At 39.7% G+C, this 23,631-nt stretch overlaps 1 protein-coding gene across 2 annotated transcripts in view; it reads left to right on the top strand.

The window, feature by feature from the left end:
- Positions 1-23,631, top strand: part of LOC126198669 (FHIP family protein AGAP011705-like) — a 214,754-nt gene that overhangs the window by 170,775 nt on the left and 20,348 nt on the right. For both annotated transcript variants that reach the window (XM_049935157.1, XM_049935158.1), the window contains exons 10-12: positions 5,857-6,043; positions 13,746-13,902; positions 16,723-16,873. In XM_049935157.1, coding sequence (XP_049791114.1) covers positions 5,857-6,043; positions 13,746-13,902; positions 16,723-16,873 — 495 coding nt within the window. The remainder of the gene's footprint in view (positions 1-5,856; positions 6,044-13,745; positions 13,903-16,722; positions 16,874-23,631) is intronic.

Raw genomic sequence — 23,631 nt, 5'->3', positions numbered from 1 at the left:
CAGGTCTATGCCTGAATCTGAAAGAGTGCCTGTTCCTCACCAAAGAAAGAAAAATATTGGGGCACCTAGTGAATGGTAGTGGATTTCATCCCAATCCAAAGAAAATATGAGGAGACAGATTTTTGACTCCTAAGTACATTTGTGATGCGAAAAGTTTCCTGAAAATTTGCTCATGCTACTGGCGATTCATAAAGTTTCTGTGACAAGTTATGTACCTTGCAAGAACTATGGCAGGAAGATACCAAATTTTTCTGGTATGTGCTATAAGAAAGATGTTTCCTTGTCCTTAAGGTGGTGCTAACAACTTTTCCAATTCTAGCATTGTATGAAAAGAATGCCAAGGCAAAACTTCTCTCTGACAACAGCTGTCTTTGGATAGGGGCACTCTTATACATATTCTGGAAGTTGATGAAAAAGATGATAGCTTATGATTGCAGATTAATTTTCAAGACTGTGAGGAAAAACTCCTACAACTGAGAAACAGTGCCATGCAGTTGTTCGGACGTTCAACAAGGGCTGCCCATATTATTTGACAAACCATTGACTATTGTGACTGATCCCCAGTGCTGACTGATTAGTCTAAAGGATTCATCACATTGTCTGGTGAGATGATCTTGAGGCTTCATGAGTACTAACTCACAATGGTATACAAAAACGGATGCAAAAACAAGGACACAGACTGCCTTTCAAGGAATCCTTTTGGATTGCTGCATTAAATGATATTTCTGCTGAATGAAGAAACTGTAGAAGCCTTAAAGAATGTGGAGCTGAGTAAAGTAGGATTCCAAGTAATAAATGGAGCCGGCCAGTGTGGCCGAGCAGTTCTAGGCGCTTCAGTCATGAACCGCGCGACCACTACGGGTGCAGGTTCAAATCCTGCCTCGGGCATGGCTGTGTGTGATGTTCTTAGGTTAGTTAGGTTTAAGTAGTACTAAGTTCTAGGGGACTGATGACCTCAGATGTTAAGTCCCATAGTGCTCAGAGCCATCTGAACCATTTTTAATAAATGGAATGTGGTGTATAAAAAAAAAAAATAAGAAGAAAAGAAAGACATTGATCCAATAGGGTGGAAATAGTGGCTCATCATCCCAGCTCACCTGCATCAGCAGTCCTAAAGTATTTCCATGATGCACCAACATCTGATAAGCTGGGATTCACGAAGACACTAGACAGGATCAGACACAGGTATCACCGGCCAAGTCACTAGCAATCTGTTAGACGCTATGTGAGCCACTGTAATCAGTCCCAATTGTGGACACAAATGCCTCAGTTACATAAGGGCTTCTGGTACTAATTCCAATTGCAGCAGCACCCTTACATCAAATTGGAATTGACCCCTTGGGTAGGTTCCCCCCCCTCCCCAAAAAGTGGGGGGGATGGATGGATGGATAATAGTCTGCAGGTCTGCAGAGAATACGTCATCTGTTACACTGTCATCAAAGCTGTACAGACTGCCAAAGCCCCAGAAATTGCAAGGTTCCTTATAGAAGACATTATTTTGAAGTGCAGAACACCCCAAGTGGTGATCTTTGATTGTGGGAAAGTTTCACAGTTAAGAGTAGTATCAGAGCTGTCCCTGATGCAGGATGACAACTGTCTACCATCCACAGATAAATAGCCACACAGAGTACTTTAACAGATGTCGGCAGATATGATCTTGATGTTTATTGATGGCAGACAGGGATACTGAGATACAATGCTGCCCACCTTGAATTTGCATATAACACTGAGAGCCAGACATTACAGGCATTACACCATTCTTTCTGTTTCATAGTCGTGAGGCTGTAATGAGAATTGATATGCAGTTCCTGAAGGATGAATACGTGAAACACCTCATCACCAGGATCAAAGAAGAAAACACAGCTGGCTTGCATAAGGACCCTGGAAGTTCGGGAAAAGGACCGAGAGTGCTACAATGCCAAGGAGCAACCAGTGAGATGCAGCCTGGGAAACTTGATTTGGATTTTGATGCTTGTGCTGAAAGTAGGGCTTTGAAAAAAGTTACTAATGTGCTAATTTGGGCCATATTGTATCATTAATTGCGTACTGGGTAGGATATATGTGGTTGAGGATTGTGTCCACACATAAGGAAGACAAAAGTACAAAGGTGTCATCTGTGTCCTCCGAATGAAGCCCTACTACAGTACTGATGCGAAGATCGACATTGGGGTCTGTTAAAGGACATTGAAGACCTGCTAGCCGACCATCAAGCTGCTACTGGAAGGGCTAAATTTGATGCATGTCATAGTGAAGAGTATGTGACAACTTAACCAGGATGTGAGGATCCACCAATGCTGCCATCCAGGGGAGCAATGACAAGATTTAAATCCAGGGTGCTGTAGTTGGCAGTTTGCTGTTATTCCAGGAGAGGGAGCAGGGCACAAGCTGTGCAGCATGCAGTGTGCCATATCAGTTAGCATCACCGTCTGGAAAGCTGCAGGGCACCAGTTCAAACCCACCCAAAAGCAATTATTTAGTATTCATTCTTTCTGGAAGATTTCAGAGATTTCTTATGTTTGTAGGTTTGCATCTTCTGCAATATTCAAAGTCTGTATTAAGAGCAGCACACTCTGTTCATGAGTTCAGTTCCATTCTAGCTGTTCATTGGTATTTGTAATAAACATGCTTTCAGTGCTAAGTGTTGTACTGGCGATGCTGCTTTCGGGTTTGTACCTTATTCTGCTTACAGTGTGGCAATATTCACACTTATCAGTACATGCCTTCTTTGAAATAGGAATTACTACATTCCTTTCAAGTCTGAGGATATTTATCTTGGTACATACAAATCTTATGTAAAGGTGAAGTTTTGTTGTTCCAGTCTACCCCAAGGGCCTTGTTTTGACTTACAATGGGAGGTCCACAGGTATGGGAGCAACCCTTTGAAATCACCTGTGTGGTGGTGTAGGTTACAGTCTCAGGTATCACATGCTGCAGCCATTCACCAGAGTGGGACCTTGCATGCGAGTAATTGGTGAAAAAGAATGTCGCGTGATGCCCTAGAATGGGTGTGTCCAACCTTTTAGCCTACCTGGGCAACATTCAAAGAAGATGAATATTTTTGGGCTGCACATGATGTACACAACACTGACAATAAACTGCTGGGGGTGGGAGGGTTGCTGAGGAGGGGGTGGGGTGAGAGAATAACATTGTGCAATGGGAGTTTAAAATTGGAAATAGTCAATTCATGCTTGCTTTGGGCTGCAAGCAGATTGTACACCCCTGCACTAGAGCATTAAAATTAAGGACATTATGTACAGTGGTGGCTTAGCACAGTGGTTGGATACATTTCGGACATGCTGAAGAAGCCGGTTTTGAATCCTATTATCTGCTTTGAACTTTAATTTTTAAATCTTTATAGAAATTACTTAGATAATTATTTTTATTCAGTTAATTGTATTTTTGATTTCTAATCCTATGCTGTGTTATTTTAATTATTTCATTTTTTGAGAGTGTGATTTTAATTGTATTTATGTACTTATCATTAAATTTAAACATTTGAAAATTTCGATCTGTCAGTTAAAAAGCAAAGGTATAAATAATATATTTATATTGGCTGTGCAGTGGTGTGAAGAATATCTTTTTGTTGCAAGATATACATTTTTAGATGGTTTTCATCAAACAAACATTTAAAAAATAAATTAGTTTGCACTTTGCACAAAATAGTGCAGATGAAGATTTTCAGAAAGAAAAGATTATATATAAATGAAAACTCAACCTAAGCGAGAAATAGAAATAATGTAAGCAGTAACATAAATGGAAATATAAAATGATAAAATGAAGAAATTAAATTGAAGCTAATGCACAAAAAAATAATTAAAATTGCTTGTACAAAGATTCCAAATGAAAAAAGAATGGTAGGCAAAAGAAATTGAATGAATGGAAAAGTTAATTATGATTAAAATGACATGACAAAGAATTGAAAATAAAAACAATTAATTTAATAAAATAATGATCAAAGTCATTACAGTAAAGATTTAAAAATGAAAATTTCAGACCATCTGGTGGCATTGAAACCTGCAACCTTCAGCAAGTCAGAAACCTATCTTGACCACTGCACTACTGCACCACTGTAAATAACTATTAATTTTAATGCTCTTGAGCATCACGTGACATAATTTTTCATTGATTATTCACAAACAGGGGTGTACTTTAGTGAATGGCTGTAGGGTGTTATACCTGGGATTCTAATATGTGCCATGATGGAGATGGTTTCAAAAAGTAGATCTTCGCCTCTGGGGAACCACCCCTTATTAGATCCTTTAGTATTCCATCTGATTCTTCTTGCAGTATCATATATCCGAAGTCAGCTTCATCTATTTCCTCTTCTCTTTCTGCAATGTTGTATTCAAGTTTGCTTCCCTTATATAGGTAAAGTAGATAGCTAAATTTCCGCATCATGGCCCTAGATGGGCCACTTGAGCTTGATTGACACCATTTCATCCTCTGCCAGTGGTGTCATTTGATGGGAAATGGAGCAGCACATGTTTAGCACTCCGCTCCTCTAGTCATTGTTGGATTTCTTGTCCATGGAACCATTATTAATTGGTCAAGTAGCTCCTCAGTTGGCCTCACAAGGCTTAGTTTGGCCTCACGAGGCTTAGTACACCCTGTTACAATCCTCCGACCAAGGAAAAATTCCTGGTAATTCCGAGACTTGAACCTGTTTCTCCGCGTTGCAGTCAGCCACCCTGACCATTCGGCTGTGGAGACTGACTTCCCTTGAATATACCCTCTATGTATACCTTACAAATTTCAGCCTTCCTTTCTTTGTATGGTATGGGTTTGCCTTGTGTGGTTGTAAAAATCACTCAAGGGCTATTTTTTCTCCAAAGGCTAAACATATTCGCGGGTGGGTGTGGACTCTGACCATAATTTGATGATTGTGAACTGCAGATTAAAACTGAAGAAATTACTGAAAGGTAGGAAATTAAGGAAATGGGACATGGATAAATTGAAAGAACCAGAGATGTTCGAGAGTTTCGAAAGTAGCATTAAGTGACAATTGACTGAAAGAAGAGAAAGTCATACAATAGAAGTTGAATGGGTAGCTTAAAGAGATTTAGTAATTTAGCAGCAGAGAATCAAATAGACAAAAAGCAAGGCCCAGCAGAGATCCTTGGGGTAACACTAGAGCTATGGAATTTAATTGATCAAAGAAGAAAATATAAATATGCAGCAAATGAAGCAGGGAAAAGGGATTGTAGGCATCTAAAAATGATGTTGATACAAAGTGCAAAATGGCAGAGCAATAATGGCTAGATGGGAAATGCCAGGCTGTCGAAGCACATATGACTATGAGTAACGTAGATGCCACCTATAGAAAAATTAAAGAGGCCTTTTAAGGAAAGAGATAGATACATATAAAAGTAAAAGTGATACATTTCCCAACTTTCGGAACTACTAGTTCCTTTCTCACTAGAGGTTGGGGCCATCTCATCTTGGGATTTGAGTGACTTGCTCTACCTTTTTAACTTTTGCCACCTTTATGCTCTTTGTTTTTAACTTTACCCACTTATCCATTCCTCCTACTGCTGTTAGTTCTGAATGCTAGAAACTGTATGATTTCCACTTTTATTGTATCTATCAGCAGTATTACACTTTTCATGTCCTGAAGGTAAGTGCTAGCCAGCAGTTCTGACTCATATTTTATTAGTTTTCTTGACCGAATTTTCCTTTGATTCTATAAAAATACATTCTGCAATCTAAACATCATTATCTGCAGAAATTGACAATTCATAATTGTTATGCTACTGAGTTTTTATAAAAAATTCCTTTTGCTTTATCTGGTTTTTAGTTAATTCATTGAAATGTAGTTATTATTGTGAGCTAAATCATGTAATATCTTTCTGCTGACAGGTTCTGGGGTCATTGAAGCATCGGCTGGATGCAACCCTGTCTCGAGCTCCGGGCCGTGCAGAGCAGTTGGTAACTGATGCAAGAGATTTCTTACTGGCTCGTGAAGAACGCCTTGCCAATGCCCGACGTGCTGTTGTGGCTACAGCTGGCTCATCACCTGATCCATCAGGCAATAATTTTATCAGGGGTAACCAGTGTTAGTTTTAATGTGTTCTGTAAATAACTTATACAACACCACCTGGTGATGTGAAACATATTATTAGTTTCACTGTAGTTATATATATTTTAGATTATATCTTTTCTCAATGACAGTGCAGAATATTTTTCTGATAAATAATTTTCCTTTCTTTTTTATGCTGAGTAATCAGTTTATGGGACACTGAATGTAGACGATTTCAAGCTTATATCACGAAATGTAATAATACATAGCTTTGTGTGTACATGAAGGTGAAATAAATGCAAAGGGAAGTTGTTGTGATAATGAAACTAAAAAGAGGACTAAAAATTCTGGTGCACAGAAGTGGATGTACAAATTGTGTTTATTGGAAGAAAAAGAAATTGGAATCCCATGTTAATACAGGTTTTAGTGCAGCCTGTATAAAAGCAGAACTTTAAACTATTTGCTGTAGGGGAATACAAAATAGAGAACTGAGCAGGAAAAGGTAGATTGCTACTTTCAGCCACAGCCTTCACCAGCAAAAGAGACACACACGTCATTCATACACACAAGCAAGCACACCTCATGCACACACGACTGCCAATTCCGGCATGTCAGACCAGAGTGCAACTGTCACGTGGAATGCAAACAGCAATCTGGAGAGGACAGGGAAGGGGAAGGGGAAGGGGAAGGGGAAGGGATAGTAGTGTATGGGTGGGGAATGCTGCCTGGCAGATTGTGCAGGGTGTAGAATGCCAAAAGGTGCAGCATCAGGAGGTTGTGGGGCAGGGAGGTGGGGAAAAAAGGAGCAAGAAAGGAGAGGAAAGGTGGGCTGATGCACTGGCAGAGGGTGGCAAACAAAGAGAATGGAGACGAGAATGGGGAGGAGATGATAGGACAGAGATGGGATGTAAACTGTTGGGTGGTGGGTGTAGGCACAGTATGTTACCTATGCTAACAGATGTCATCCTTGACTGACTGTAGGAGAATAAAATATGACTTAGACATAATTTCCAGTTGATGTGATGAATGGCAGCTTCTTCCAAATGTAGAAAAATGTAAGTTAATGCAGATGAGTAGGAAAAACAATCCCATAGTGTTCAAATACAGCATTAGGCTGTACTGCTCTACACAGTCTTATTGGTTAAATATCTGGGCATAATTGTGTGAAGTGATGTGAAGTGGAACGATCATGTATGGCTGGTAGTAATGAAGGTGAATATTCAATTTCGGGATATTGGGAGTATTTTAGGAAAGAGTGCTTAACATGTAAAGGAGACCACATATAGGAAACTAGTGCAACCTATTCTTGAGTGCTGCTAGAGTTTTTGGGACTCCAACCAGGTTGGATTAAAGGACGATATTGAAGCAATTCAGAGTTGCGTTGCTAGATTTTTTTACCAGTAGGTTTGAAAAACACACTGATATGGAAATGCTTCAGGAACTCAAATGGGAATCCTTGGAGGCAAGGCAATGTTCTTTTCAGGGAACACTGTTAAGAAAATTTAGAGAACTGACATTTGAAACTGATTGCAAAACGGTTCTACTGCTGGCAGTGTACATTTTGCATAAGGACCATGAAAATAAAATATGAGAAATTAGGGCCCGGATGAAATCATATAGATAGCTGTTCTTTTCTTTGCACTATTTGGTACTAGAACAGGAAGGGAAATGACTAGTAGTGGTGAAATGTACCCTCTGCCATGCACCGTATGGTGGCTTGTGTAGTAGGTATGTAGCTAATATAATAATGTATTTTTGGCTTTTCACCCTTTTCTTTTTCTCTTTTAAAATTACTAATTTGTAAAGCATCTTCAGTGGCTTGTAATATACTGAGGTCACAAAAGTCGTGGGATACCTCCTAATATCATGTTGGACCTCCTTTTGCCTTACAGAATGCAGCAAGTCAACATGGTATGAACTCAACAAGTTGTTGGAAGTCCTCTGAAGAAATATTGAGCCGTGCTGCCTCCATCACTGTCCATAATTGTGAAAGTGTTGACAGTGTAGGATTTTGTGCACGAATTGAACTCCCGATTATGTCCCCTGCAGCTGATGTCGTGCTGTTACTTAGACACTCATATCTGTTGTCTGCTGCCATAGCCCATTAACGCCAAATTTCACTGCACTGTATCTTCTGATACATTTGTCATACTGTAACCCTAACCCTACTATTGTACTTTAGTATGCTTTTACCTAAATAACAGAAAATCCTGTTTCTATGTTGCCATGTATACTGTACTCCAACAGAACAAATAGTCCTCTCATAAGAAAAGCCATGTATAACCCCCTTTCTAAAAATTAAGTTGTTTCCAAATAATGGGAAGGTAGTCCTGTTAATAGGAGAAGTTAATCAATAATTACCATTTTTACAGGATTTGACTGTGTGTTGTGTCTAATGGATAAGTAAATCTGACTATTCACTTCTTTTCCTAAGATCTTACCCAGCAATTAGATAGAAACGCGGTGTGAATAATATTATACTGAAGCTAGGATAACTCAGTTCCAAGTACATTTAGTGGTTTAAAACGTGTACTAATGGTCCCCAGCCTATCCAGGCAATGAAACAGTGAAGTGTTGGAAAAGCAGAAGTATGAATTTTGCCTACTTTCTTGCTATTGTTTAATACGGTTCTTCAAATAAATATTACTCCACTTAAACAATGTTGGACTACACCCTTATAGACTAAGTTTTTAAAAGAGAAACAGCCCTGTAGATAACTTCAAGGAAGCAAAATAAAAAAAGGGCACAGGGTGGTGGTGGTTAGTGTTTAACGTCCCGTCGACAACGAGGTCATTAGAGACTGAGCGCAAGCTCGGGTTAGGGAAGGATTGGGAAGGAAATCGGCCGTGCCCTTTCACAGGAACCATCCCGGCATTTGCCTGAAACGATTTAGGGAAATCATGGAAAACCTAAATCAGGATGGCCGGAGACGGGATTGAACCGTCGTCCTCCCGAATGCGAGTCCAAAGGGCACAGGGGACATTTAAAAAAGCACTTTCCATAAGCAACAAACTTAAATACTAAAATACACACTTTTTATACTGAACATTTCACTTCAAGAAAAACTCTTTCTTAGTGGAATTTACTTTAAAAAGCTATTACTCTTTAAACTAATTCCATTTAGTCATATAACAGATTCTAGTAACTTGGCTTCACTCTGATTGAATTTTATGTAAGCAAACTTTTACTATAACTCTTTGCAATAATTAAGAAAACTTTTTTTATTTTTTTACACAAAAACAATTTAAATGGTGCCTCTTTACATTAACTTGGCAGTTCATGAGTGTGTAAAACAGGTACTCGGTTTAATCAAACACCAGGAAGGAACCTTATATAAATGTATGATTAGGATGAAATAACAGGGTGAACCAGTTTCTTTAAGAACACAGTGTACATTAATGGTTCACATTTTACAAAAGTAAAATTACAAAAAAATCTTATCTGGTGGCTGTAGGCATGGGTGTGGCGAACAGCTATGATGGCTACACTACCCACAGTACGGCCTGCAAGTATCTTGCTGTATGAGCTCAATTCCTCTTCTTGGCTTTGTTCAGTTTCACATACTCAACAACTTGCTGCTATGCTGTAAGTCATTTGTGATCTCCAACCGAGGCATTTTTTTCCAAATTTGCTGGCAAAGCTTCTCCTGCTCCACAAAGGTGTTGCCTCAATGACTGCTTGCCTACAGACTGTGTGACTGACTTCCTGCACTTGCTCTAGGTAGCATGCGAATTCACCCTTGCCACCTTTTCCACTCCTCAGAGCCACTTTTGTTTCGAACAAACGTGCACTGGCTTTTACAACAATTATTTCTTACATTGTTCCTAACCATGACCATTTCTTAAATTGTCAGATTTATATCAATATGAACAATTTATACACACAAATATTTTTAAATACAAAATGTCATCAGAAACTTATTTAACATAATAAACAATTTACATAGTATTTTACATAAATTACTCACATACAATGCAAAGAACTTAAAAATCCAGTATAGCACATTTTATTTTACATCTACAGAAAATGTAGTACCAATATGCAAAAATTTTAAGGCAAAACAAATTATAAAAATTTAAACAAAACATAAACATATAATCTTAAAGTATGTCCCACATTGATTTCTGTAGTTATTTCACGCAGTGCTGCTTGTGTGTTAGCACTGACAACCCTACACAAAATTTGCTACTCTCATTTAGCTCGAATTACCATTCTGCGTTTAAAGTCTGTTAATTCCTATCTTGCAACCATATTCATGTTGGAAATATTTTCATATGAATCACACGAGTACAGATGACAGCTCCGCCAATGCACTGCTCTTTTATACCTTGTATATGTGATACGACCTCCATTTGTATATGTGTGTATCACTATCCAATGACTTTTGTCATCACAATGTCCTTGTTTGTTTTATGTAAATAATATTTGCGTTAGATTACGTAAATGTAAATGTCGTGTGACTAGGGCCTCCCGTCGGGTAGACCATTCGCCGGGTGCAAGTCTTTCGATTTGATGCCACTTCTGTGACTTGCACGTCAATGGGGATGAAATGATGATGATTAGGATAACACAACACCCAGTCCCTGAGTGGAGAAAATCTCCAACCCAGCCGGGAATCGAACCTGGGCTCTTAGGATTGACATTCTGTCGCGCTGACCACTCAGCTACGGGGGGCGGACATTAGATTAGGTGTCACAATAGGAATGGATGATATTCAGGAGTGTGACAGCCTCGATCATTTGAAACAAAAAGGTCTAGTAAACACGGGTTCTAAAATGCATACCTGACGCAGTGGTGTGTTTCAAAGTAGAAAAGGTGAAGTAGTGCTGGATAATGATTACAGATATGTAACTATATTACAATTTTTTGCTATTCTGTTATTGTTTGGTGAGAAAAAACATTTTGGAGCACAAACTTCATAACATTAAATTTCTGTTTGATTCTACATGTGATTTTGTGATCATATTAATCCATATGTGTCGTCCTGGGCTGGTACTTAGTTGACCAATGTATGATAGTTGGCCTGTGGACACCAGGATGGTGTATAAAATAGTGATGGATATAACAAGAAAGAAAGATCGCAATAAGCACAAATTTGACATTCACAGAAAGCAAACAGCAGCTGACACAACTACACAAACCACATCAAACCACCCACAAAACTGCAAACTAGTTGGTCTCAGCACAGCATACACAGGCTAGATAAAATCTCACTCAGCAGAGAAAATTATGAAAAAGAGTTGTAAACAATACAGCTCATAGCCAAAAACAATGGATAAATGTCAACAGAATACTTAAACTCAACCCCAAAATAAAAAAATAAAAATAGCCCAAGAAAAATGAAAATAATCAGAGGACACAAGCACCACTAAACACAAACAGGACAGACACTACAGTACACACACAAACACACAGAAGGGGAACACTCATGACATGACTAACTAGAAGAAGTGTTCCACTTTATCACACAAACACAAATAAAAAACAGAATAGCAAATACACTAAAGAAAGAAGGGTAAAATGTAAAGTATAAAACAAGAATCACACTCCTATCACATTTACAAACTTTTTTTAAAAAAAAAAAAAAAACACCTAATAAAGCATGGGCATGACCATCTAACATGGAACAGGATATAAAAATTATTGTCATGAGCAACTACAACAGAAAACCCCTAATGTTACATCAAAATTTCCACTAATAAAGAATCCTTGCACTGAACAAGAAAATTTAAATGAGTAAATCAAAATAAGTAACAATTCACTGATTATCTTAGCTACTGAAACAATAACTGAGATGCAGAACATATCTAGGTTAAATAACAACTTAATCTCCCAAACACATGGACACTCCAAACAAAGAAACATAAATATCAAACTAACACCACAACACAAACTAAAGATGAACAAAACAACACACAGTGACAGTTGGAAATACGAGATATAGTAAACACACACACGAACAACATACAGGGAACTGTGAAAGATAAGTGTTCGATAGAAATGTGTTAAAAAGATGCAAAAAATCTGACATCCTCCTGTACATATGCCATCTGGATACAACTCCAGCACAACACATATGGATTAATAAAATCACAAAATCATAAGTAGAACCAAATAATAATTTAACCCTATGAAACTTGCTCTTCAAAAAGTTGTTTCTTATTTAACAACAAGTGAATAATAAAAAACTGCAGTGTAGTAGCTTATCTGTAATCATTATGTAATGCAGACATTATATACATAAGACAAACATATTTCAAGGTGCAGAAAATGTTTCACAAGTAAAAAGAACCAAAATGGTTGCTGCACAAAAGAAACAGCTTTTCATTTAGTTGCATAGGCAGACCACATCTCCAAGATCACATTTAGCTACCTGCAAGGATCCATGTGTCATTATCAGAGAACGCAGTGACCACAGTGCAGGCTTATGTTGTTTAATCTCCACTCATTGTATGAAAAGATTATCTCCTTGGGTATTACTGTTCCATTGTTCTCAGTTAGGGAAATTTATGACTGATACTAAATTGTAAGTGGTTAGTAGCACATTGCGATCATTTTTCTGCCACATTCATAAAACAAGCTAGCATAGAAATCTCCACAAATTAATTTTCATTTTCTCTGCATGACAGACAGCACAAAAAGGAATCAAAATTTTTGATGATAATTTCCCAGCTACTCAGTGGGTACCGTAAGTTTGTATCATCTGTAAGCATTCCTTTTTCCAGTATTTGGTCGTGTCTGTATAGCCTTATCTATACAAAATATGCTTATATTCATTTTCATGAATACGATATGTTCTCCTTCATCCTTCTTATATCTAAATGAATAATCAGCTAAGATATAAATTTGTTTCTGGTTCTTGATTTTTCCAGTCAAACTAACAACTTGGTTTATGCCCCCCCTTTCCGCCTCCCCCTCCTCCTCTAACACCTCTAACAGTCTGATGAACCAGGCCTCCAATAGCCACAGGAATTTTCATTTGTTTCCTGGTGCTCCCTTTATGCTGAGAGATTTACTAAATTGTTTTTGCTCCCCCCCACCCAACCCCATTCAGGTGTTGGCCCTGGTAGATACACACTCTTAAGCCAAAATACTTCAAAGTTATGCCATAATTGGTTGGAATGACTTGTAGGTGGACAGTGGTAATCATACCTTTTAGCTTTGAAGTATTTTGATGTTGTTTAGGTAAGAAGATTCTTATAAGTAAAACATAACAAAAAATATGGTTTGTTCCAAATATTGGATCAGAAGTAATGTTCCCTTGTTTAAATTTGGTTTCAAAATAGTGCACCTAGGATCATATCAGGGAACTTGTAGCCAAATCTACTGATTGAGACACATTTGAACAGCACGATTTCTGTGTTGTAATGTATTGAGGCATTTAATGTTCAGAAATTTTCTTTTTATATATCCCATGACATATAATAGCACAAAACATGTATTCATATATACTGCTCTTTCAGTTACTTTAGTTCACTTTATGTGTAAATGTCATGTATTGTAGACTCATTTTCCTCTCTTATCACACTTTTTGGACATTCAGCATGAACATCATCTGCAACACTCATTGACGTAACATGTCTTTTAACACACAATTACATTATGAACCAGGGAACAAAATCTTGCACTGCTGTCTGTATATATTAAATTAATGATCACGTGTGTTTAACGTGTAAAAAAAAAGAAAGGAAAAAAAAAATACCACAGTTGTGCAATACTTCTGTTTCAGGAGAGAGCAAAAGGCGAAGCTTCACATCTACATTATCATCAGTATTCCGTCGAGCTGGTGTTTCAGTCCCTGTACATAGCCTAAGTAACCAGATCTCAGAGACACCAGATGGGCGCCCTATGAATAATAGCAGCCAGCGTTCAAGCCCTCGTAACAGGTATTTTTTAATTGATAGTCAGTTGTAATGCATGTCAGTTGTAGTTTTGGAAGCACAGGGTCGGAGAGGACAAAAGCAGGGATTTATAAGGTTTTGGAAATGGACTTGTTGAAAATGCTCTTGTCCTACACTACTTCTTAATTGAACATTTCTGTGTATTACATGTAAATCTAGTTAAGAAAACACTAAAACATATGCACAGTTCCAAGTGTCACACTTCTTTTTATTTTGTGAGTCCGTGAACTGGTTATCTGTAGCACAAGAGTCATCTTGCATAAATCTGCAGAAATTCTGTCTTAGGCACCTCGCGAGTAAGATACATACTAGTTTTCACACTGGTGGAAAATATGGAATCAAGAGGATGGTGATCTGTGACAGTGACAGTGTGATCTACTGTCTGTCCTGCAAGTATTTTCCAGATTTTAATACTGTTTGCCACCTCCAAGACTAATGTCAGAATAAATGACCTTCAGACAAACTGTGTATCTTATGCTTTCTAGTAGCTATATCCTTTCATGTATACTGTACCTAACATGCATTTTAGATAATGATGTCTCAGATGTGGTACATTATTTGCAAATATTATTCACATACAATTTTCATGTGGTAGATAATCATGTTACATGTGCTACTTCTGACACAATTTTTTTCTCATCTGTGAATCAAAACAGTAAATTAGTGGTGTACATACCTGTTGTCTAATTACGAGGCCAGTTCAATAAGTAATGCAACACATTTTTTTTCTGAAACAGGGGTTGTTTTATTCAGCATTGAAATACACCAGGTTATTCCCCAATCTTTTAGCTACACAACACTATTTTTCAACGTAATCTCCATTCAATGCTACGGCCTTACGCCATCTTGAAATGAGGGCCTGTATGCCTGCACGGTACCATTCCACTGGTCGATGTCGGAGCCAACGTCATACTGCATCAATAACTTCTTCATCATCCGCGTAGTGCGTCCCACGGATTGCGTCCTTCATTGGGCCAAACATGTGGAAATCCGACGGTGCGAGATCGGGGCTGTAGGGTGCATGAAGAAGAACAGTCCACTGAAGTTTTGTGAGCTCCTCTCGGGTGCGAAGACTTGTGTGAGGCCTTGCGTTGTCATGAAGAAGGAGAAGTTCGTTCTGATTTTTGTGCCTACGAACACGCTGAAGTCGTTTCTTCAATTTCTGAAGAGTAGCACAATACACTTCAGAGTTGATCGTTTGACCATGGGGAAGGACATCGAACAGAATAACCCCTTCAGCGTCCCAGAAGACTGTAACCATGACTTTACCGGCTGAGGGTATGGCTTTAAACTTTTTCTTGGTAGGGGAGTGGGTGTGGCGCCACTCCATCGATTGCCGTTTTGTTTCAGGTTCGAAGTGATGAACCCATGTTTCATCGCCTGTAACAATCTTTGACAAGAAATTGTCACCCTCAGCCACATGACGAGCAAGCAATTCCGCACAGATGGTTCTCCTTTGCTCTTTATGGTGTTCGGTTAGACAACGAGGGACCCAGCGGGAACAAACCTTTGAATATCCCAACTGGTGAACAATTGTGACAGCACTACCAACAGAGATGTCAAGTTGAGCACTGAGTTGTTTGATGGTGATCCGTCGATCATCTCGAACGAGTGTGTTCGCACGCTCCGCCATTGCAGGAGTCACAGCTGTGCACGGCCGGCCCGCACGCGGGAGATCAGGCAGTCTTGCTTGACCTTGCGGCGATGATGACACACGCTTTGCCCAACGACTCACCGTGCTTTTGTCCACTACCAGATCACCGTAGACATTCTGCAAGCGCCTATGAATATCTGAGATGCCCTGGTTTTCCGCCAAAAGAAACTCAATCACTGCCCGTTGTTTGCAACGCACATCGGTTACAGACGCCACTTTAACAGCTCCGTACAGCGCTGCCACCTGTCGGAAGTCAATGAAACTATACGAGACGAAGCGGGAATGTTTGAAAATATTCCACAAGAAATTTCCGGTTTTTTCAACCAAAATTGACCGAGAAAAAAAATGTGTTGCATTACTTATTGAACTGCCCTCGTAAGTTAGATCAGGAGAGAAGTAGAGGTTGTTTACGGTACTAAAAGTGTTTTTCTGTTGGTAAATTACAATAAAGCTTCAGTATTTATTACTGACATTGCATCAAAGAAACTGTTCTGTAAAAAATAGTCTACTATGATAAGGATGGCACTGGTAGTTGGCTGCAACCTTATAGTAAGAACCATCTCTGCATTTGCCTGAAGTAATGTAAGGAAACCATGGAAAACCTAAATAAAGCTGGCTGTAGGAAGATTAGTGCCTCCACCTGCCCAAATAGAAGGCCACTCTCAAACTCTGCTGCCTCATTTGGTTTATCCCTAATGTTCAGTACTGTTTTACAAGTAAGTTTTTTAATAATGTAAATGGTTAATGCTTCAATGTGCATTCATTTCTCACTCTGTCACTGTGCACACTATATACACATCATTTTGTAACACTAAACACACTACTTACTTAAAATGAAAAGATCATATTAGAGCTATATGTATTCATTTTATATATATATATATATATATATATATATATATGTATATTTTTTTTTTTTTTTTTTTTTTTTTTTTTAAAATTTAGAACTTCTAATATGGCGTGAATCTACCTTATCAAAAGAACATTAAAGAATACACACAAACATATTGCTGTTGCAACACTTATAATCTAATAAGAGACATACTGAGACATACAATGTTATTACATTTAAATTATCTAAGTTTAATAATTGATTCTACTAATTGAATAATTTGAGGGCTTGCATATAATAAGAATATGTATTGTTGCAGTTGGCTGGAAACTGGAGAAGTACGCTCAGCAGCCATGTGTGCAGTGTTGTTAGATGAATGGCTGAAAGAATTGGCAGCAATAACGCAGGAACAGGCTTTGGCAGGCCTCGCACCAGATGTTATTGATACGCCATTGGATGGCGCTGTTTGGGTATGTAATTTGAATTCTACTCCTATGAATTGTTTATCTGCCATGGAAGAGGCATCTTGCATGGGTCTATGTAAATCCTCACTTAGGGCCCTTTTGAGTAAGACACTTATGTTTCCCACTGGTGGAAAATACAGCATCAAGATGATTGTAATATGTGAGAATACAATATGATCTACCATTTGTATGGCAAATTTTCTCCAGCTTTCAGTAATGTTTGCCAAGACCAGTGTCAGAATGAATGACCTTTATAAAACTGTTTGTGATACATTCTAGTAGATATCTGTTCTTTTATACTACACCTGACATATGCTTTAGGTGATATGTTCTCCACAAAAAGTACTCACATACAATTTCATGCAGTAACAAAAAAAGGGGAGGGGGGGGGGTGGTGGTGGTGGTTCTCATAACGTTTTCAAGGAGTCTAGAAAATGAGTCACTGCAAAATGACTTTATTGCATAATTATATAAAAATAAGATCCCATGTAATTTTTTGTTTTAAATTGATGAAGAAGCAGGTGGGCTGACAAGTACTTAATTTTAGGAGGCACAACCAGAGCAAACAGCAGAAACACATGAAAATGGTAAAAGCACTCCTAACTTTTGGAATTTCAGGTTCCATCACAATAGGAAATGGTTGGGTGTTTCATAGTACTAACCTATGCAATGTTTGTTGTGTCTTATGCATTGTTTCTGCTTTGGTGCACAGACTATGCACAGCTCTGACTAGTGCCAGTGTGTGTACACATTTGAGGGGACTGGGCAGCACACAAAAATGCAGAGCATTTTCTACTATCAAGGTTGGGTAGGTATGTGTATATGTATGTGGAGCCATCTGGCAGGCAAGCAGCAGTGATCTCTTTAAGTGATTGTTGTATCCATTAGTTGCTTAACAAAGTAATTTTAAAAATACAATCAACCCTGTGCTTTATATAAGTCACAGTGGAGATACGTAGTTTACCTTATGTCAAGCTCAGGGTGGAGATGTGCCTTGAAAATTAGTTCACAAGGAAATTGAATTTCCTGGAAAAGCCAGGATATTGTGAAAGACTCAGCAGACTCAGGGAGTTCTTAGAGATTCTTATGGGAGATGAACTGCTCATTGATGGAAAGAAATGTTACAAGCTACTTTCTACAAATCCTGCTTTGGGAACAATCGGTTCTGAAGTCACATGTAATGGTGAAGAAGGGCAGTGAATTATTGTAATGCTTGTTGTTCAGTGGCAGCTAACTCCTGTATACTCACTGATCTCAGGAATCTTCAATCCTGGGCTCCAGGTCAGTTTCCCATTGCTTGAGTACAAGTGCAACGAAATGTGATGTGCTTTAAAATTTGCCATTCATCCAAAAACTAAGTTTTGTATTTTTTAAATTTTTTGAACTCATTTTGTAGTTTAGCATTGAATATTTCAGCTTCAGTTCTGTTGTACTAAGTTCAAAACAAAGTAGTACTTTGCTGCTTTCCTCGCAGCATAGTGCTGTAAGTTTGCTCACCTGCCAACAGTGGCAGTTTTCTTTTTTAAAATCAGTGTTCCCTGTGAGAGGATCAGCTTTGTCATAAGTAACAGTCTAAACATTTGTGCCAGATAGATAAATTACATCCATAGGCAGCATGTCACTAAGTTCTCTAGTGACAAGCTAAGACAATAATGTTCATAACTGTTAGGGGCCAAATGAATACACATTTTACACAGTCTGGTGCCATTGCCAAATAATACATAACTTTCACATTTTGACAGTGTTATGAAAAAGATAGACCTTTACTCACTGTGTAGTGGAAGTGTTGAGCCGCATACAGGCACAACAAAAAGACTGCTAAACAAGTGCTTTTATTAAGTGGGTGGAAATGATGATTGGTGCAGGTGTGCATTGAGAGAGTCTTTAAAGAATAAATAACAACTTCTAATATCTTGCAGTTAAAAAAAAACTTTAATTAATAGGGCCTAAGATTCTTGCTGTTGGTTTGGCATTGCTATGAGAATTACAGATGCTCTATTACTGCAGTACAGCAACTTGAAATAATCTCTGAGGTTAAAATTTTGCTACTTACAGAAATTGCAATTATCTTTATACTTTTAGACATTTTAGATAACTTGTAGATCTTTTCTGTCATTAAAATATTCTGTCATAGTTTCAAGTTGATGTGAATTTGGGTGACCAAAGACACATTTATGGCAACATTTCACCCTAGTATTTGTTATGGATGCATAAGTCTCAGTATTATTTCTGCCTTTCAGACTTTCTCTCCCATTACACAAATCTAAAATATTTTAGACCATAGGTCATTATTAAAAGTTTCATCATGCCACATGTTAACAGTCAACAAATAAAATGAATTAATGCATATTTGCAACAAACATTCTATTGCCACATATAAAAATGTTAAGTTAATCAAGAATCGTGTGCATTGAAATGGGGCTGATCATGAACTGACACAAGGTTATTTGATTATTGATCTTCTTTTCTTTTTTGATTTTAATAATGATCAGCAGCATCTGGACACAGTTAAACACATCTTCTCATGAGCATGGGTGTTTGGGTCAGCATTAACTTGGTCCGGCATGTCGAAGTCAAAGTCCGCAAACTACACTAGAATATCCATTCGCTGATGCCAAGCCTCCAAGTTAAAAATAAATAAATGAAAATGTGGTGTTTCACAAATGATACACAATTAACCTGTAGTGGCACAGTGTCAAATACTTAAACACTATGGACTATGTGATATGTACGTAATGGAAGCTGTTCTCCAGTTGACTGGTGGCGACACATACATGTCTGCAAATTAGGTACATAACACGAACTAACTACTTTACATCATGTAATAGCGCCATTCCGATTTATAGATGAGCATAATATGAAAAAAATCATATATTGTTGGATTACAGATCTATTATGTTTTGTATATTAATATAACAGTCAGGTAACTGTGAAAACACAAAGATAGAATAGGTAAAGTAACAATTCTCTTTAATTATGCACTGTATATCAAGAAAAACATGAATTATAGATACTATTCCACAATGGAAAATCTAGGATGGACTGTAACAATATTATGAAAAAGATATTTGCAATTCACCATGTAACAGTGATGCTGAGTCACAGATAGGCACAACAAAAAGACTATCAGAAAATGAGCTTTCGACCAAAAAGACCTTCGTCAGAGATAGAAAACACACACACACACACACACACACACACACACACACACACACACACACACACACGCGGCCACAGTCTCTGGCTGTTGCAGTTAGACTGCAAGCAGCAATGCTAGATGGTAGAAGAATGTGGGTGGTGGGGGAAAGGAGGAGGCTAGGGTGGGGAGGGGGAGGGATAGCAGGGTAGTTGTTGGGGACCGTGAAGTGCTGCTTTTGCCAGTGTTACATTGGTGGAATAGAGGGCTGTGTAATGCTGGAATGGGAACAGGGAAGAGGCAGGATGAGTAAGGATAATGACTAGCGAAGTTTGATGCCAAGAGGGTTAAGGGAACATAGGGTGTATTGCAGGGAGAGTTCCCACTTGCGCAATTCAGAAAGGCTGGTGTTGGTGGGAAGGATCCAGATGTCACAGGCTGTGAAGCCGCCACTGAAATGAAGAATGTTGTGTTGGGTGGAGTGGTCAGGAATGGGGTGGTCCAGCGGTTTCTTCTTTGCAGACCGACAGATTGTTAGTTGTCATGTCTACATAAAATGCAGCACAGTGGTTGCGGCTTCACTAGTTTCACAAGTAGCCCTGCCTTTGATGGGATGATGCTTGTGACCAGACTGGAGTAGGTGGTGTGAGAGGATGTATGAGATAGGTCTTGTATGGGACAGGTCTTGCATCTAGGTCTATTAAAGCGATATGGGCCATGAGACAAGGGGATGGGAACAGGATATGTGTATGGATGGATGAGTATATTCTGTAGGTTCAGTTTTGGGTGACTGAATACCATTGTGGGAGGTATGGAAATGATGGTGGGTAGGACATTCCTCGTTTCAGGGCATGACTAGAGGTAGTCAAAACCCTGGCAGAGAATGTGACTCAGTTTCTCAAGTCTTGGGTGTTCTGAGTCACGTGGGGAAGGCTCCTCTGTGGCCAGATGTTGGGACTTTAGGAGGTGGTGGGTGACTGGAGAGATAAGGCATGAGGGTTCTGTTTCTGTACAATGTTGGAATGGTAATTATGTCTGTGAAGGCCTCAGTGAAACCCTTGTGTATTTTGAGAGGGACTGCTCACCACTACAGATGCAATGGCTCTCGTGACTCAGCGCCATACGGGACTGGAGCAACTGAATCACATTCTCCACCAGGGTTTCGACTACGTCTCATCATGCCTTGAAATGAGAAATGTCCTACCCACTGTCTTTCCCACCCCTCCCACATTGGTATTCCACCAGCCCACCGCACTTACACGTGCTCAAAGCTGATATCACTGTAATAGACCTAGATGCAAGACCTGTTCCATACATATTCCCGCCACAACCATCTACTCTAGTCTGATCACAATCATCACCTATCCCCTCAAAGGCAGGGCTACTTGTGAAACCAGTCATGTGATCTACAAGTTAAGTTGCAACCACTGTGCTGCATTCTATGTGGACATGACAACTAACAAGCTGTCTGTACCCATGAATGGCACCGAAATGGCACCGACAAACTGTGGCCAAGAAACGGCTGGATCACCCCATTGCTGAGCACACCACCCAACACAACATTTTTCATTTCAGTGACTTCTTCACAGCCTGTGCCATTTGGATCCTTCCCACCAACACCAGCTTTTCTGAATTGTGCAGGGGGGATCTCTCTCTGCAATACATCCCACAACCCCATAACCCTTCTGGCCTTAACCTTTGTTAGTCATTCTCTTTACCATCTAGCCCATTGCCTGTTCCCATTCTAGCATTACACAGTCCTCTGTTCCACCAATGCACCCATAGTCTTTTTACCTCTCTCCTTTTCTGCTATTCCCTCCCTGCCGACTGGACTGCATGTAGCTGCCCGCAGTGGGGCTGAGCCCTCGCCTGTGGTTGATTGGGAGGTCGTTCCAAGGCGTGGCAGGCAGTGGAAGACGTCCCCGGAGGCTGATCAGAAAGCCTTCCCGGTGCGTCTGACAAACAGGTTTCAGGCACTATCTCTGGCTGAGCCAGATGCAGCTGCCTGCCCTGTTTCAGAGGATGATTCTCAGCCTTCAAGGTCTGGGCAATCACAGAGGGTGGGCTTATTGGTAGTTGGGAGCTCCAATGTTAGGCGCATAATGAGGCCCCTTAGGGGCATGGCGGCTAAGGAGGGGAAGAAATCCAGTGTGCACTCCGTGTGCATTCCAGGTGGAGTCATTCCTGGTGTGGAAAGGGTCCTTCCGAATGCCATGAAGAGCACAGGGTGCAGCCAGCTGCAGTTGGTGGCACATGTCGGCACTAATGACGTGTGTCGCTTTGGTTCTGAGGAAATTCTCTCTGGATTCCAGCGGCTATCTGATTTGGTGAAGGCTGCCGGTCTTGCTTACTAGATGAAGGCAGAGCTCACCATCTGCAGCATCGTTGACAGAACCGACTGCGGACCTTTGGTGCAGAGCTGGGTGGAGGGTCTGAATCAGAGGCTCAGACGGTTTTGCGACCGTGTTGGCTGCAGATTCCTTGACTTGCGCCATAGGGTGGTGGGGTTTCGGGTTCCGCTGAATTGGTCAGGAGTTCACTACACTCAGCTGGCGGCTACACGGGTAGCGGAGGCTGTGTGGCGTGGACTGGGCGGTTTTTTAGGTTAGAAGGCCTCGGGAAAGTACGGGGTGGGCTGCAATCTCAAAGGGTGCATGGCAAATACAGGACGTGCTTGGATCAAGGAACAGTCGGAATTGTAGTTGTAAATTGTTGTAGTTGTGCTGGGAAAGTCCCTGAGCTTCAAGCGCTAATAGAAAGCACAGAAGCTGAAATCGTTATAGGTACAGAAAGCTGGCTAAAGCCTGGAATAAGTTCTGCAGAAATTTTTGCGAAGTCTCAGACGGTGTTCAGGAAAGATAGATTAGGCAGAATTGGTGGTGGAGTGTTTGTGTCTGTCAGTAGTGGTTTATCTTGTAGTGAAGTCGAAGTAGATACTCCGTGTGAATTGGTATGGGTGGAGGTTATACTTAACAGCCGAACTAAGTTAATAATTGGCTCCTTCTACCGACCCCCAGACTCCGATGATATAGTTGCTGAACAGTTCAGAGAAAATTTGAGTCTCGTAACAAATAAATACCGCACTCATACGGTTATAGTTGGTGGGGACTTCAACCTTCCCTCGATATGTTGGCAAAAATACTTGTTCAAAACCGGTGGTAGGCAGAAAACGTCTTCCGAGATTGTCCTAAATGCTTTGTCCGAAAATTATTTCGAGCAGTTAGTCCACGAACCCACACGAATTGTAAATGGTTGCGAAAACACACTTGACCTCTTAGCCACAAACAATCCAGAGCTGATAGAGAGCATCATGACTGATACAGGGATTAGTGATCACAAGGTCGTTGTAGCTAGGCTCAATACCGTTTCTTCCAAATCCACCAGAAACAAACGCAAAATAATTTTATTTAAAAAAGTGGATAAAGTGTCACTAGAAGCCTTTCTAAGAGACAATCTCCATTCCTTCCTAACTGACTATGCAAATGTAGACGAGATGTGGCTCAAATTCAGAGATGTAGTAGCAACAGCAATTGAGAGATTCATACCTCATAAATTGGTAAGAGATGGAACTGATCCCCCGTGGTACACAAAACAGGTCCGAACTCTGTTGCAGAGGCAACGGAGAAAG

Source organism: Schistocerca nitens, chromosome 8 (assembly GCF_023898315.1).
Source record: "Schistocerca nitens isolate TAMUIC-IGC-003100 chromosome 8, iqSchNite1.1, whole genome shotgun sequence".
Taxonomy (NCBI): Eukaryota; Metazoa; Arthropoda; class Insecta; order Orthoptera; family Acrididae; genus Schistocerca; species Schistocerca nitens.
Note: the sequence above shows the minus strand (reverse complement) of the source record. Positions and strands in the feature narration are given on the sequence as shown.